The sequence below is a fragment of the Paralichthys olivaceus genome, chromosome 23 (genome assembly GCF_024713975.1).
Source record: "Paralichthys olivaceus isolate ysfri-2021 chromosome 23, ASM2471397v2, whole genome shotgun sequence".
NCBI lineage: Eukaryota > Metazoa > Chordata > Actinopteri > Pleuronectiformes > Paralichthyidae > Paralichthys > Paralichthys olivaceus.
The window spans coordinates 5,498,083-5,515,479 of record NC_091115.1 but is presented as its reverse complement, the minus strand read 5'-3'; the positions used below and the strand labels follow the sequence as shown (position 1 = coordinate 5,515,479).

The window sequence follows — 17,397 nt, the reverse complement described above, 5'->3', positions numbered from 1 at the left end:
ACATGAGACAGAACAGCACAGTTCATTCGCTGCGGTCATTCTCCTCAATGGGGGAATTTTCCCAACCAAAAGTCTGGAATCTCCACTTTGGCATTTGACTAAGTCACAAATCCCTCAACAAGGAGCAGGAACAGGTCTGAGCAAGCTGATCAAATGTGTGTGTGAATACAGCAAAGGTTCCTTAGTGTTTATTCAATCGTTAGCTGTAAGTCAGTAACATATGGTAAAGTTGCCAAATAACCTCTATTGCTAAATTACTTCATTTCTCTTGCCTTCACTGATCTTACCCAAGGGGATGAAAACACAAGGCAATGTCTTGATCTCAATCGTCCTCTTATCCTGTGGGCGATTACAAATTATTTTACTTTTACTTTCAGAACTTGATATTGAGTTTTCTTCATCAGATGTTCAAAGTCTCTAAAAAGTACAACAAATAACTAAAATATTTCAAATTAAAGTTCCGTCAATTCTTCCCATATACATTCCTTGTCTAAAGACAATGAAGTACAGACTTTGAACAACCTTCAACTTTCTTTCTAGCACCACAATGAGGTTAACTTGTGGTTTTAGGTGACATGTCTCAACAACTTCTGTAGCGATTGTCAGATTGTTGGGAAATTCAGACTTTCACATTTGCTTTAGGATTAATAAGCACTTTTGGTTTCTTAAATGAGTGATTTTACTTGGATTGTCTTCTCTACAGAGTTCCACAGTAGAGTGTGGATACCCAACCCGAGCCTGGTGGGTCCCAATGGGTCTGGACAAGTTCTGACCAAACCTTTGAAACAATATTTGGCTAGGTTATCTGTTTGATCTTTTACGCTTCAGGTGGCTGAAAAAACATCGGGCTCAGGGCAGGTTCAGACACAAAAAAAGAATGGCTGGCGGGTTTTGGTTAGTTTCCCCTTTTTAACTTATACTCGTTCACACTTGCATTCTTCAGTACAAACTAACGTTGACTCAATTGGCATCACACACGGAACATTTTTACTGTCTTTCCATGATGTTACAAGGTCAAAATGTAAATTTGAAATTGAATTGATTTCATTTGTGACTAAATACTTGACATTCCGAAAAAAACCATCTCAATAAAACACATTTAAATATGTTGTAAACTTTTTTTTTTTTTATTCAAGACTCCCTATCGTGGTAAATAGACGTCAACGGCTCATAATCGAAGCTGTGTTCAGAGCAAAAAAAAAACCATCCAGTGGAAACTACTGAACTTTCCTGGGGGTGGTGTCTGTGTATGCAGAAGCAGGAAGCTGCTGCTGTTTTTCAGGTGATGTCACTGTTACGTACACCAGTGAAACTCCGCGTGTTAAAGGAACTCGACGGATCCAACCGAGGCAAACGAGATGAGGATCGTCGGTGTTCAGCCGCAGGAATCGAACGTGTGACACAAACTGCTCGGTACGACTCCACCGGGTTTGAAGCGTTTGAAGGAGAAACCCAGGATCAGCTCAGTGTGTGTGGTGAGTTTGTGGCTCCACGTTTTAAACTGTCGTTGTGTTGTCATGTGGTGTTTGTATTGTTTCTTTCATCCATGTTCTCTGTGCTGGTTTCACTGCTCAGTCACCTTCACCTCTTCAAGTGCCTGTTTTATTTGATCACTTTCATTTTTTGGTTTATTTCGAACATATACATAAAAAAAAAAAGAAAGTTGGAAAATGACAAAAGAAAGTTTTTTTACAAACTGATATGGATTCGAATATAACTAAACACTTGATTTAATCTCCATAAAGGAGAGAACTACCAACTTTAGTTTTACCAATTTAGTATACTATACTTAATGCAGCTTCCTATATATATATGTAAATGTGTTTTTGTGTTCGTTCTCACTTTGTTTTATGGGGAATTCATCAACACAATAACCTGGTGATGTAATTCATGCAACAACTGTGGTGTTCAGTGGCTGTTTTCTAGGAAGATGAAGAGCAGCTACATTTTATATTTTTCTTCTAAATTAGATTAGATGTCAATATAATAACAATATATATATATAGATGTGAAAATATGAGATCAGAACGATACCAAATATTACATTGAAAATATTCAGCACAGAAATTAAATATATATATATATATATATATATATATATACAAAAAGTGTATATAAGAATATAGATAGGCTACATAGAGAGGGAGATAATTTAGCCGTAGCCATATGCATTGGTTTGGCAAACAAATTAAAATGCCACTCAAGCATTTCCAGCCAAATTAGGTCCATGATTGACTGCAGTTTTATGTAAAATTGTTTTTCTCTGCAGGCCTTAAATGCACAAAATTAATACAAAACAGTCCCATACGTGTGGACAAAACACAACGCGTGAAATCCACACAGTCAGTGACTATAGACATACAGTATACAAAGAAAGATTAAGACAGAAGGTACAGTGTGCACCATCACAGTCTCAACTCTTCATTGTAATATCCCTCCAGGCACAATCTAACCGGCTTTATTCTTCTTACTCTTGTAATTCTTGTACCACATGCATGTTGTCTGATTCCACTGAAGATAGCCCGAAGTTAGCAAGCGTGTCCCATAAAATCTCCCATCAGTTGTCTGTGTTTTTCGTTTTTTTCAAAGTATGTCCCTCCTCCTGCTTTCTTGTCCATAATGATCCAACCCCAGTTTTAAGTACACATCTCCAGAAGTATGCAATAATTTACTGAACCTTTCTTTTCTCTTCCTGCAGCCAATTGTCCTCTCCCACTGCAGCCATGGTGACAGCAGTCCTGAAGTTGTACTTTATTGGAACCGCGCTGACCGTCCTTGCGGTCATTTACCAAATCGTGGACTCTTTCGGCGGCCTGATGTACATCCAGGGCCGAAATTACACTCTGGATCTGGACCACCAGACGCACAGAGAGCTCCCGTCACGGAACCGGCGGAGAGGATCGTCTGTGACAAAAGGAATCGGCTCCTAGTGGAAACATCTCGACGTACAAAACTGTTTGCTGGATGGACATGTTGGACATTAGCAATGGATCAAGAGACAGTAACTACAGGAGATAATAACTACTGGTTTCATCACTGACAAAATACGTCGCCGTGTCTGATTAGTTGGAAATGTTGTGCACGGGACAGTTTCTTTAGATGGATGCATGTCTGCTATTCCTACTTTGCACCATCTGTGGTAAAACACTGCTGTGTTTAATCCCCTTCAAGTCTGATGACAATGTAACACCACTACTGATGATTTGCACTAAATCTTATTATATATAATGTTGTTTTCTTTTGGAAAAGTTTTTTCAGGTCATGTACTTTGGATTTTTGTTCTAAATAAAATGAATTGAATCAAAATGAGGTATTGTAATGAGTAGTTTTCTGCAGCGTTTTCCAGAAAACTGAAATAAGTCTAATACATTTTCAGCGGTGACTTTGGGGAACTAAAGGTTTAAGAGTTTTGCTCCAAATACTTGACCCGCAAGGAGTTTTGACTTTTAACCAAAGGGTCAGACAAGAAAGAATGTGTTTTATTTTGTCCGAGGTTGAATGGAGTTGTGTCAAGTTAATTTGTTAATAGTGACTCATATGTCTATGTGGAAACCTTTTCTCAAGGAGATACAGATGCTCTGTGCAGCCTCTAAACCACTGTCTTGGTTTTTTTGCACAATTTCTATTTGATCCTGTATAAGTTTTCATCACAAGTTGGAGGAGGGAGGATGAGAAATCTCCTCCTCTGTCACTCCTCTTGAGGTTTCTTGCATTTTTTTTTACTCCTGTATACATTTTTTTGGGATGAGAAGGGGTTCTTTCTATCCTTATCTGATTTGTTGATCTTTGAATGTCGCTGGTGTGCAAACAGTTCTATCAGAAACATTAATTTGCAGAGGAGCGATTTTTATTTGGATCTGCACCAAATTACACACACTCATAATTATCACACTCATATTAGACTGATTTTTTTCCCTCAATATATATGAGCTATTCTCAGAGAAATAAAGAAAAATGTAAAAAATTCTTCACATTAAAATTAAATGGGTTTTACCTGATCCATGCCACATCCTTTCAGCATAGTGTCCAGTTGTTTTTGCACAATCCTGCTAACAAACAAACAAACATGTATGTGCTGCTTACTAGTATTTGATACCAACAAAATCATCAAGGTTTTTCAAAGTAAAGTCATCATTTAAGTAAAGTTACCAATTTTGATTTTATAAATAGACGGTGAAGCTTATACTTATACATTACTGCTGCATTATGGGACGTTTAGGACCTATGCAGACATGTAGGGAGCCTGGCCTATAGATGGCAGCCCACTTCACAGAGCAACTTATCAGGGCTTTGGGTTTGAGGAGTAAATTCTCGTGCGTCAAAGCGCAGAGCTCATCGTGTGGCACGCCCCCCCCCCCCCATGTGTAATTGTGTCCACTACAAAGTCATTCTTCACTGCTGCTCTACACATCCACAAACTTCTCCAGCTATTATTCATGTTGGAGATTATTGAACGTGTCAGTACAAGTTGCCACAAGGTGCGTTTTCCACCACACATTCTCTCTGTAAATCCTGCAGCTCAGGCCACTTGGATGCGGGCACAAACACCTGTTGGCTGAGGACGCACCAACTCACTCAGCACTTTTTATGTTAATGACCCGTGCAGGCACTTCCCACATTCACTTGCCTTGAGAGCGCACGGTCATCAACCTGTGCCACAAGCGCCAAACATATCTCACTGGTTCTCTCATCTTTTATTTATCAATTTAAATCGGCGAGGTGTCACATCAGACATGCTCTGGAGACTGGTGGTCCTCGGCTCGGTGTGCTTCTGTCTTGTGGCGGCTGAGGGCAGGAGCCGCGGGGGCAGGACGGCGACTCTCCCCCGGCCTCAGCGGGATGGGAGCCGGGGCCAAGTGCGCGCACGCCCCAGGAGAGAGAGCAGCGGTGCATCGGGCGCAGCCAAGCTTTCTCACGGTCCTGTCTTCACCTCCTGCCGGCTCCCCCTCACCCCAGCCGAACACGAAGTTCTGGATGACAACACACATGAGGTAAGGAAGGTGTGCTGTGGGTGTGTGGAGGGTTTTGGTGAATGGGCAGGTTCAATGTCCACCGAAGAAGTCAAATAAAATCAGTCATGAGTTTTAAATGAACTTCAAACACACACAAACCTGTTTCAGTCAGAAGAAATGATGTTTCTCTCTGTTGCTGTACATTCATGTTGATATATTTCTTTAGAAAATACCAAAAGAAATTAGGACATTAAACTGATTTCATGACATTTTAACAATTTATAGTATAGTATAGATCTAGTTCCCAACCACTTCACATTCTTTAAGACCTATTAAGACAATTTTTCAAGATCTGCGAATAAATCTGGATTGATTCATTGTTTTTTAAAAGTTTTATAGAGATAACGTCTGTTTCCTCTCGTTCTCCTATAGACTGGGTTTAATGGTGATGATGGCTCCTATGTAATTCTCACATGGGTGGGCGATGGTACAGGAGTGAGTATCTTTGCACTGCATCACTTCATCCTCTCAAAACTCAAAATGTTCTGTGAATATTCAGACTTTATATCTGCAGCACTGTGTGGTTTCATAAAAGAAACTTCACATTTCTCACATTATCTGTTTTTTTATCATTCCTATTTTCCTGAAAACTATATTTATGAACAGAAATAGCAAAGTTCTGTTTGTAATAAACAAATTAAAAGGATGACTTTCTCATTCCTGGACTTGAAATAATGGTTCATGATGCTCATGAACTAGAGAATCTACACCGTTCAGATATTTGTCATGACGAGGTTTTAACTGCACTGCTATAGGTGGTCCTGGTGCTGTCTACGATCAGCGTTCCTATCAACACTTATCTAGATGGAGGCTCATCACGACTTTACAGAAGGTGAGCTAGCGTCTGAAATAAACCAGGAAAACATCCATCCCATGTGTGTAGCACTCATATGAGAACAACTTGACCTGGTTTGCTCTCTCATCAGTACGGATTATGGGAAGTCCTTCCACGACATTTCCAATCACATCAACAATACGTTCATAAAGGAGGAGTTCGGAGTCAGCGTTGGACCAGGAAGCTCCGTAAGTCAACATCCTCTAATAAGTTGTGACACCCTGCCGTCCTTTTGTGAGTCTGTGTGTAGCTGTTCACAGTTTCACACAGATAGAAGTGTGTGTGTGTGTGTGTTTGCCTCAGAAAACTGTGAGGACATCTCACATTTTGCCGTCCACTCAGCTTGTGCCACCTTTTAACTTTCAAACCAGTTATGCTCGTGTGCTGTTGTGGTGGCTGACACGTTCAAAAACAGAACAACCACAGAAATGCATCGACAAGCAAACACTTGTGCGACTGTAACAGCAGCATGAAATGAAAATGTGAAGGCGCTATTTGTACATTTTCGCCATCGCCATAACACTGGTTTGTGAAAACGTTGTGATGCTGTATGTCAAAATGGACGTAGACTCCGGGTTTAGAAAGTGAAGCCAATGTGAAAGTGTCTGAAACATGTTATTCTCAAATGACCAGCAGAGGGCGACTCCACTGGTTTAAAAAAGAAATTAGTTGCAATTGTCTACAGATATGTTCTTTATTTATTTTCTTTCCCCAAAACAAAAAAATTCAAGACTTGTGTCAAACAATCTCATTTTATTCTGTTTACATTTCAACATTTTGTCTTCAGTAACTCTGCCAACTTTCCTCAGACCTGCTTTTAATTCTAATTTTAATTTAATTGTATTTTTCTGCTTTCTGCTTTTAATCCACAGGTGATTTTGACCGCAGACACACCGGTGTTGGACAACCCAGGAGGGATCATCTTCACCTCCACAGATGCTGGAGCGACCTTCAAGTTCATCCAGCTGCCCTTCCACTTGGCTCAGCCAATCACGTACCACTTCCTCAACCCTGATTACCTCGTGGCCCTCAGTATCGACGTGAGTCAAGCATATTCAAATTCGCTCTGTGGTTCTCTTCCCTCTGCATTGATCAATAAACTTGTGCTCACAAAAAGCCACACTTTACTGCATGTGTAACACACACACACACACACACACACACATACACACACACACACTCACACATCAAGCACACACGCCTTAAATCGAAGGTAAACACCCCTCTGTTCCTTTCTGACACGCAGGGCGGACTGTGGCTTTCGCTGGACTTTGGTGCCAAGTGGACAAAAGTTCATGATGGAGTGCATTCTTTCTCATGGTGAGAAGAAACAAGACACAAATCCCTGTGTGTCTGAAGAAAAATGTTCGGTGTATACTCACGCATTATTTATACTTACACATATCTGCAGCAATACTGCCTCGTATATCTGCTGCACATGATATATATCCAGTATATACACCCATCACTGTTATTTATTAATGTATTTATATATCTTTACCCATGTATACATTGCACTTCACTGCATTCTGCACCTGTTTTGATGCTGAACTCCATTTCATTGTCTGACTATTTTTAACCTGTTTAGTGACAATAAAGTTAAAATTTGATGTAGGCCAGGGTTTAAACAGAATTGGCAAATGTCCTTGAATATTCGGTACATTTTGAATTAATTTAATTGAAGGAAGTGATGCGATATGTGAAACATTCTGTGTTCCTGAAATATTTCTATATTAAACCCAAACTTCTTTTCTTCAGGGGAGCTGGTGTGAACTTGTTCTTCAGTTGCACTCGAGTCGACACAAGTAAGAAACTATGAAAACCAAGTGTTTTGTTCTATCAAGAAACAGTGTTCATCATGTGAGACCTATTTCAGGTAGTATATTATATGAAATAGATGTTAATATGATCTAATAAGAAAACTAAACGTCATTTAATGGTTGTTATCAGATGTGTTTAACTCTGAATTGTCCCCATTAAAGGGGCTAAAGGCGTCATATTCTCATCATCAAGTTTTCTTCTTGTCGCTGTAGTCGAGGCAGAAGATCAGGGAGACTTAGTGCTGAAGAGGACAAAGGATCTGGGGGAGACCTTCACCACCATCCACGAGGACGTCTTCAGTTTTGGCTACATCGGAGCTTTTCTCTTCTTCTCTGTGATGGAGGATTCGGTAAGAGACGACATGCAAATGAGCCCTCTTAAGGCACGGACTATACACTGGAGATAAAGATGACAAAAGTGAAGCCAAAGCATTTCGATTGCACCCTGGTGGCTGGATGCAGTATAGGTCATAAACCTCACCTCCTCCATGTTAAGTGTGGGACATGGATCAACCAAATAAGTCTTTTTGTGTAGTTCTTATCACACTAATGGATCTTGAAGTGTTCATTTTTCCTCTGAGGTGGCTTCCAACTAGTTATTTGATGCTTTTATCAGATTTTGGTTTTATTTCTGGATGTTTGGAGGGCGTGGAAACTTTATTCACATTCTACTGATATTACACTCGTCACTCTGTTCTTTAAGCGAGTGTATTTACAGTGATGTATTATTCTGCTGGCAGAGATCCCCTCGTGTCATGTACTTCTCATCAGACCAAGGAGATACCTTCAGTCGAGCACTTCTGCCTTCTGCTTCCACCGAGCAGGTGAGAAATGAAATACTCTCAAACTTTGCTCTGCCTGGATTGTGTCTGTGGGACAGAGCACTGCAGCTGTCAGGTTACGAAAACTTAATAATTGTGTTAACTCATTTATTGGTCAGATAATTCTACAAAGTTACAGCTACTTGTGTTTAAACAACATTTAACATTTGACAACTTTCAAACAAAATCTCATGTATGTTCTAGTATGAAAGAAATATTCTACCATTTGAAATACACAGATCATTAATATAGTTAATATTAAGATAGAGTTTATTTCACTGATAGACAAAACATCTGTGGCAACCTTTGCAACACCAAAGAAACAGATGTGCTCTGGCAAAACCCACACACAGTTACACACAGTAACACACCCACCGCATCTTGTTGACAGCACAAACATACACTCTCTCTCACGATGATTAGACACGGTTTATGATGAAGAGTAAATTAGTCATCACAAAGTTGTTATTTTTTTTGTAATCGCAAATCCGAGTTCTCTCACCCACACGTGCATCGTGTCTTCGTGTTTGCAGTTCTACTCCATCCTGGACGGAGATGTGGATATGCTCTTCATGCATGTGGACAACCCAGGAGGTAAAGGAGAAAACACACACGCACATTTAATCCCCTTTGTCATCAACCCCCTCAAACACACGCTTTACACATGCACGTAAACCTGCCCACGCCTAGAGCACAGCCCAACACAAGTTACAGCCCCTTTTGTTGTCATGGAAAAGCTCAACGGTAAAGACAGGACTGGTTTCACAAGGTCCTGGTGTTGCTGACAAATCATTCCACAGAGTGTGTTTGTGCATGTGAGTCCAGCCGCCCGACCTTTTGTTCCTTTTTCTGTCTCTCCTTCCTCCCTCCTGCTCTCCTTCTCCTTCTCATTCAGTCCTTCTTCTTTCATTCAATTAGATTATTATTATTATTATTTGTATTAATTGAATTAGTGCTCCAGTTTGTTTGCTGTGGTGACAGGGACTTTTGTGCAGCTGAGATAAATAGGGGAGATATGGGAGCAGATCAACTGCTTTATCTTTTGTTGGCTGCAGATTTAGGTTACACTGCAAAAGCTGACAAACATATCTTGGGATCAGGGTGTCACACAAGCACACATGCACGCACACACTCGAAAAAGTAAACCACATCCATCAGCCTCCTCAGCTGAGCTTGTCCCTCCCCCAGTTCAAATATGATTGATGGTGACAGTGTGAAACGTTGGTGTCAGCTGCTGACACCAGGTGCTGCACATTCAGGTTTAGCATCATTTTGATTATCACTGCGTTCACATTGAAACATCGCTGCCAACAAAGGACTATTATTTATTTTGAAGCTGCATCACCTCCAGCTCTTATTGTTTCACATCTGGTGCCAGTGTGTTGGTTTACTCTGGAATAGAAATCTGATGGAATGTCAGTAAAACATTCTTAGTGGATGAAAGGTCAAAGGAAACATGTTGTTTCTCTAACAAGAGTAACCACATCCTGTTTCTACAAGGATAACATGTGGTTTGTCAGAAATGTCTTTGAATGATGTCAGTCAGCTGCATTATAAGCTAATATAATTATTATGTTACAAATTACTCTTTTGTTCATTCATGATTTGTGGCCCTGTAAAAGGGTACTTAAGACATTTTAAAAGTCTATAAAAAAAGAAACATGACAAATAAAAATCTTTTTTGCTCTAGACACCTACTTTGGGACCATGTACACGTCGGACGACCGCGGCATTTTATTCTCCAAGTCCTTGGAGCGCCACCTGTTTGACGGCCAGAGGAAGAGCGATTTCACCAACATCACCTCACTGAGAGGAGTGTACCTCACCAACAAACTAGACGAGGGTGGGCCGTCCATCTCTTTCTGTCATCGGGATTTACACTCATACATCGGCACACTAGCTATTTTTTTTGTTAAATCTTAAAGGACAATCACAGTTTATTACATCATGGGCTTTACTGTAGTAGACGCTGACATAATGTATACCACTTTTAATAAGATTATATTAATCTCCCAGAAAATGCCCCAGAAGTTTCGAACATTACTGCAGGCTACAGTTTAGGGATTAGGTGTAAATAAAACACTTGACAAATCAGACTCATTTAGCGCTGTACACTCCACCCTAAGTGTTTTTTCTTTTATGTTTATTTATTTATCATTTTTGTAATATTTTATTGGGAATGATAAACTATGCTACGTTTTGGAAAGGAAAGAAATCACTCATCCATGCATTCCCCCGCTGTGTTTTGTTGCAGATGGGCGTATACGATCTGTCATTTCCTTCGACAGAGGAGGGACTTGGCGACAACTCAACAAACCTGAGAACGTGGACTGTAGCGAGCAAATTAAGAAAGTACGTGACGTGCAGTGCGTGGGCTTCAAATGAATCAATGATCACTGACTAAAACATTTGTATACGTATGCGTGTGTTTCATCAGTGCAACCTGCATATTCACGGAGAACACAGTCGGAACAACCGGATAGTTCCCATGCTCGCTCTGTCGGAGCCAACGGCCATTGGTCTGGTCATCGCTCATGGTAATTTAACTGCAACTAACACAACTCTTGTTATTCAGTCAAAACTCAAATTTCTCAGCTTTAAAGCAACACTATGCAGCTTTTGTATCCTGAAAACAGCAGCTTCTAAATTAGTTTGTTGCTTCACTGACTTGGAATCAGGAGAATAATTGATTCTCTCTTCCTGGCAAGCACTAATCCTTCAGATACTGTTGCTCAGCAAAGGTTACATAGTGTTGCTTTAAATGACTCAGTGATGACTTGTAAGTCTGACGTGACGATGATTAAAAGATGAACTGTCCTCTCGTCTTCAGGCACTGTGGGTGATTCTCTGTCATCGTCGCAGCATCCGGATGTGTTTGTTTCCTCAGACGGGGGTTACAACTGGAGGGGGACGCTGAGGGGCCCTCACCACTACAGCATACTGGACTCTGGGGGTCTCATTGTGGCCGTGGAGGCCCAGCGCGAAGGACAAGTCAAGACAATCAAGTACTGATCGTTTTTAACGTCATGCATTATTTGTCAATGAGTAGCAGAGAGAGGTGCAGTTATATTATTCGTGGTCTCCAGGTTCTCCACGGACGAGGGCCAGTGCTGGAGGTCGTACAACTTCACGGAGCAGCCCTTCTTCTTCGCAGGCCTGGCATCCGAGCCGGGAACCAAAGCCATGAATGTCAGCGTGTGGGGCTTCCGGCCCGAGGACGACGGCCAGCCCATGTGGGTGGCTGTCACCATTGACTTCCAGAGCCTCATTACCAGACAGTGTGAGTCAAGTGTTTAAATTCCATTTGTGTCCTTATCTATCAGGGTGGGGGAGGTAGAACCTGGCAGCAGATTCACTCTGTTACATAAACCTGGGACTTTCCAAAACCTAAGAAACTTGCTTCCTCTTTTTTTCATTTCTATTGCATACTTTAGCTCCGACCTGCTGTGACACATGCTGAGTGTGAAACCACTTCTTATTAAACTGTTTGCTTTTCTGCTCATGTTGTAATTCTGCATTTCTCTGTAATTCATGTGATGTAACTGCAAATTGACTTTCCCCTGAGTGGGGCTGAAATTAATCATAGAAATTGCATCCATCAGTCGTATTATTAGAATTGCTCGTCATCTGTTTCCTCAGGTAACGATCAGGACTATGAAGAGTGGCTTGCTCATTCTGCAGGGGGCGGGGCCTCGGAGAGAAGAGGCTGCGTCCTGGGGGTCAAGGAGACGTACCGGAGGCTAAAGAAACAATCTGTGTGCAGAAACGGGAAACGCTTTGTAGTGAGGAAGAAGCAGAGCCCCTGTCTGTGCACCAGAGATGACTACTTATGGTAAGACATGTTTTCAGTGATTGGAGGAAGAAACATTTTCAGAATGTGGCCCCACCCATGAGCCCAGATTTCAAAATCCATCAAACAAACTTGTCTGGAGACGTGTTTTGGCCACTGCAGAAAGTCCGGACACTCTCACTCGCTTTCTCACATAGAGCCCTTCCTGAGAATGTCCGGATGTTCTCTGGAGTTCACTGCATGTCTGAAAGCAGCTTAAGACAGCTTGGAGAATATTACACCCTCTGTCTGTTACAGTGACTACGGCTACTACCATCACCCGAATACTTCCGAGTGTGTGCGACAACGCGATGCTGCGAATAAAACTTTGGAGATCTGTTTGAGCGGAGAGGAGGATGAGCTGCTGACGACCAGGTAATAATCCCTCGTTTTATAAAATGAACACACACTCCTCCTCTACACATGCTCACACACTCCTGTTCGCAGGTATCGTAAGGTCCCGAGCAACAAGTGCGAGGGTGGGTTCACTCCTCAGCTCGCCGTGCAAACAGTCATCAGACCCTGCGGCGTTAAACCCAGCCCCAGCCCACCTGTCAAGTTGGAGCCTCCGGGCCCAGTCTTCGACACACCGGTGTGTAGATTCGTTGTGCAGTTTGCCTCAGATGCAGTGCCCTCTCCAGTTTTTTATGAATCTAACATGTGTCGCATGTTTTTGCAGCGAGAGAGGTTGGTGTTGATCCTGGTGTGTGCAGGGGCAGGGGTCATCGTCCTGGTGGCTGTCGCTTCCGCTCTACTTACTGTCAAGCGAGTGGTTTATAGGACCAGGTGAGTTACACACAAACAAACTCACACACTCACACTTGCGGTACCTACACTTCTTTGTTGTGGTTTCCTGTCTCCCTCTGCAGGACACCCGTGTATCGCTTCTCCAACCTCCAGCTCCAGGATGAAGAGAACTGCGTTACTCCTGATCTTGAAAGCGCCACCAGCAGCAATGGCACCGTCTGCCAACATGACTCAGATGATGTAAGCGCAGAGAAGAGATTCTTTATTAATCCCTGCAGGGGAAATTCTTTTTACACTCATTTTTTACATTTTAATCCATGAAACACAACCACACACACACAAAGGCCTCACAGACATGCAATGTGGAGAGAGATGGTGGAGTGTCATTATCACTTGATGTTTCCAGATTAAAATCCATTTTAGATTGTGTGGTTCTTCTCAAACACACTTATACCTTTGTCTCTTATCTTGACAGGATCTTATCCAATGACACAATTTAACGGAGATATCCACAATGGAAACCAGCTGTGCTGAAAAAGACTGTCGACTGCATTGTGTTGGACTAACGCCTCATGTTTGGCAGGGAGCGACTTTTAATGACAAGCATGACATTGTTAAATGTATTAATTTATTGATATTGAGCTCACTTCATTTCATTGCTTTACTTTGCTTACTTTATAATGTACAGTATTTTTTTATGTCACTCTGTTTTGCACCACCTTTTTATGTCTGCCAAAATGTGAAAACAAAACATGGCCATCCATAAAATTTGCATTTGTGAAAAATAAATGATTGCATGTTATTGAGTGTTCGTCCTCTTTGACAGTGTCACAGTTGGCTTCACAGCTTTGTGTCCAGCAGGTGGCGCTGTTAAAGCATGAACCTGCCCCGTCTGTATAAAACGGAGCAGAGAAGAAGAAAGAGCAGGAAGTTGGCGGGACAGAAGCAAAGATAGTTTAGTAACAGGATACTCACTCGTGCAATTGCTGCGACTTATTAGACTTATTAGATGGGAAAATAGTACAAATAAATACATACATGAATAATTAAATACATAACTAAATTAATATACTTTTGTGATGGAAAGGGGCTATTTTGTATTTCTATATTTATTTATTTCTGTGTCTCTGCATTTATCTATTTAAACATAATGATATCAATGTAACTACATGTAAATATCTGACAACCATCATAATGTCTACTTGCACGAATAGAACAACAACAAAATCAAATGATATGTATTCATGCAAGGAAGGTATTTGACGCAGACTGAACATGTACTAAAATATCAGAAATAGAAATATTTAAACACTTTATCTCAGTAGGATAACCATCACGAAGATGTCATGTATTTACAAATGACTTCATTCTTGAGATATTTTTATATTTAGAAGTGATGATCATGGGATTATTGTTTTAGCCTATAGGCAGCACTTTTTCTATGATTCTTCTTTCTCTATAGTTAGAGGATGACGCACATAAATAAATAAAATAATGTATTATCTAGTGATTTCATTATTTTATATTTGCGACGATGTTTGACAAACACGATTTACTATATGTGTTATTTTTTTAATAAATGTAGTCTTTTAATTATATTTTACGAGTGTCATATTGATTCAGTATTTTAACACCATCTTTATCACTTGCTTATTAAATTGAATTCAGAGATTTGTAAAAAAAAAATTAAATTGAATGAAATATGAAAATAAATATGACTTTGAAAACATATCAAAAGATAAATAATCAGTGAATGTATTGATTTGATTATTTCATAGTGACGAAGATCTTACTACATATTTCATTTTGAACTATTTGAATCCTCTTGTCAGTCACCGGCTTGTCGGTTCGCAGCGTCAGTCGCTGGTATATCGGTCAGAGTGGAGCCTCTCGCCCTCCCTGCAGCTCTGCTCGTCCTCAGTCGGAGTGGGAGCGGACACGGAGCGCGAGCCGCTCGTGGAGCACCGTGTTTACCGAGAGAACCGGTGAGCTGCGGAATCCAAGCACACGGTGGTTGTTGTTGTTGTTGTTGTTTTTTACACTTGCATCGTTAAACAACAACGGTGTCGTCGCTGCAAACACGCGCTCTCTCACCGGGAAGTAGAGTTTCCACCCGCGGCGAGGAAGTTACGACTCGGCGTAGCATCCGAGCTAACTCCCGGTCACCACCCGGTCACCTCGCTCCCGCTGGTTAGCTTCGCGTGTCGCCGCCACCCGTCCTCCTCCTCCTCCGCCGCCTCCTCCTCCGCCGCCTCCTCGGGTCAGAGAATCCGTTTGTTGCGTTAAAGTTTGAAATGTTTTTAGTCTCGTGCTCGTCGCAATGTTATTTCTGCTGTTAGCACGTGACGTCAGCTAACCTCCAGCTGTTTGAGACCCGTCACCACTTCACAACCTCTCTCTCTCCCTCTCTCTCTCTCTCTCTCTCCCTCCCTCTCTCTCTCCCCCTCTCCCCCCCGCAGGTTGTTGTACCTGTGGCTGGACACGAGTGAAGATGGTCCGGGCTGGAGGTGAGTGAGTGAGTCCCCGAATAGAACCGCAACTTTCTGGTTGTTGGTATTTTCAGATCAAAACCAAGAGGAAACGAAGAGGAGCTAGTTCACCCAATTGTCCCCTCACCACTGTGATGGAGTGATGAATGGAGGGAGGGATGGATGGATGGAGGGGTGGGTGAAAGTGTTTGAGTCCACAAAACACTTCTGGAGTTTCAGGGGTAAACACAGTTGCAGCCAAATCCAATTCAAATGAAGTATTAAACATAGAAACATCTGTGGTGTCGTGCAAGTGTCTTTAAACGCAAACATTCAAATTCGTCTGGAAACGACGTCACTGACATCGTGTTTCACGTGTGTCCTCTGTGATCACGCTCTTTACCCCTGACTCTCCTTTGGTTTAGGGGACTCAAACACTTCGCCCGCCCCTCCGTCTCCACAGTGAGTGGATAAGTTGACCATCATAAGCTTTGGCTTAAACTTCTTTACCGGCCGCAGGAAGTACAGTCTCTGTTGGTGAGGCCGCTGATTGTCAGCTCACGCCTCAGGTCCTGGGTGATGATGGTGTTGCGTGTTATAAACCTCATCAACCCTCCCCAGACTTTCTGCAGACTTTATACTCGGGGGACCAGGCAGAGAGGTCACGTCTGAAAGCAGCTTGAGATTGAGGAAAAGAGCAGTTTTTCCATACGGTGAATGTTCGTTGACAGTTGTGATCCTGCTGTGGTAAAAGTGAGCCTCTGTGTGGTGTTTGAAATATCACGATCAGCGCCGATCAACAGCTCAGCCTTCCTCTCTGTGTCCCTCCACTGTGTCTCTGTCTTCTGCAGGTATTTTGAAGCTAGCGGCGCTCGTCTCCGCCTTCCTCTTGGCTGTCTTCCTGACTTTTCAGCTGTTCGAGATGAACATGGAGTTTAATCTGGGCAGCATGATGTGTGAGTTTCACTTCTCTCACATTCAAACTCCTCAATGAGGAACGAAACATAACACCTCCTTGTTGTTGCACTTTAGCCGGTATGTTTATCTATAAGACCAGCAAAGAGATTCACTTAAAGTTCCACTGAGAGGGAACTTGCTGTGTTCCAGCAGCAAAGGGCATAGTTACACTAAGAAACACGTCCAAGATGATTAGATTGCTCAGGAAACTGAGTATTCAACCGTTAAACCAAGTGAAACCTTCACCCTGTTAATACCTGATACTAACATCTGTCCTGAGAGAACTAATCACAACTCTCAGTATGGGAATGCACCCAGGAAGCACTGAGGTGGTCTGAGACTCGTGTGGCCACTTTCTTTTAGCTGTGTGAACTCACGTTAGAGCTGACGTCCTCTCTATGGCTGCAGTTTCAAAAGTAATTTTTACATTTCTCAGTGTTTCACATACGTTTATTTATTTGCGACCACTTCCGCAATATCTACCGACTGTTTTTTTGTATTTTTATTAATATGGAGTGATTGAATTAAATCCTGTTTAATATTAATGCCGCAGGAAGCTTAAAGACTCTGCTCTTTCTTTCCTGCTCACACACACAAACACACACACACTGCCAATATACACTTCTGTAGAATCAGACTCGGTCAGTTGGTTTTTCCAGGCAGAAATGGAATCTGTGTGCTCATTGGTTTCTTTATCAAAGCCTAATCTTATTTGCTTAGAGAAGGAACGTCTCCCTCAGAGCTTCCTTTAAAGAAACAGTTCTGAAACTCTTCTTAAAGGTCCAGTGTGTAAGATTTAGGTTAATGGGATCTACTGGCAGAAATAGAATATTTTAATAATCCTATTGATATTTCAACTAGTGTGTTTTCATCTCAATTGTACAAATTGTTTTCTTTACCCTGGAATT

The 17,397-nt window shown here is 41.7% G+C and overlaps 2 protein-coding genes and 1 long non-coding RNA gene across 7 annotated transcripts in view; all 3 read left to right on the top strand.

Moving 5' to 3' along the window:
* Positions 1-3,306, top strand: LOC109632669 (uncharacterized). Its single transcript, XR_011240097.1, has 3 exons — positions 1-155; positions 204-1,475; positions 2,699-3,306. It is a non-coding gene; the product is annotated as an uncharacterized lncRNA (long non-coding RNA).
* A 1,244-nt stretch (positions 3,307-4,550) lies between these two features.
* LOC109632668 (sortilin) lies at positions 4,551-13,866 on the top strand. The gene is made up of 21 exons (XM_020092080.2): positions 4,551-4,991; positions 5,385-5,447; positions 5,768-5,844; positions 5,939-6,035; positions 6,720-6,887; positions 7,094-7,167; positions 7,606-7,652; positions 7,881-8,017; positions 8,408-8,491; positions 9,022-9,082; positions 10,179-10,331; positions 10,743-10,840; positions 10,926-11,025; positions 11,319-11,493; positions 11,575-11,768; positions 12,128-12,320; positions 12,576-12,692; positions 12,765-12,909; positions 12,997-13,103; positions 13,187-13,304; positions 13,540-13,866. Exons 1-21 carry the CDS (start codon positions 4,734-4,736, stop codon positions 13,552-13,554), a joined length of 2,481 nt encoding a protein of 826 aa, XP_019947639.1. The 5' UTR covers positions 4,551-4,733; the 3' UTR covers positions 13,555-13,866.
* A 1,054-nt stretch (positions 13,867-14,920) lies between these two features.
* Positions 14,921-17,397, top strand: part of fam3c (FAM3 metabolism regulating signaling molecule C) — a 37,679-nt gene continuing 35,202 nt past the window's right edge. Inside the window, exons 1-3 of one of the 5 annotated variants that reach the window (XM_069519493.1) lie at positions 14,928-15,049; positions 15,524-15,571; positions 16,384-16,488. In XM_069519493.1, the coding sequence (XP_069375594.1) occupies positions 15,556-15,571; positions 16,384-16,488 (121 nt within the window). In that variant the 5' untranslated portion in view covers positions 14,928-15,049; positions 15,524-15,555. Of the gene's footprint in view, positions 15,325-15,523; positions 15,572-16,383; positions 16,489-17,397 lie in introns of all 5 variants that reach the window. The other 4 variants (XM_020092500.2, XM_069519492.1, XM_069519494.1 and 1 more) reach the window with 4 other exon arrangements.

Coding starts and splice junctions, on each gene's coding strand:
- LOC109632668 (XM_020092080.2), top strand. CDS start 4,734: ATGCTCTGGAGACTGGTGGTCCTCGGCTCGGTGTGCTTCTGTCTTGTG. Junction 5,845..5,938: donor TCATCACGACTTTACAGAAG/GTGAGCTAGCGT, acceptor CTCTCTCATCAG/TACGGATTATGGGAAGTCCT. Junction 10,841..10,925: donor GTAGCGAGCAAATTAAGAAA/GTACGTGACGTG, acceptor GTGTTTCATCAG/TGCAACCTGCATATTCACGG.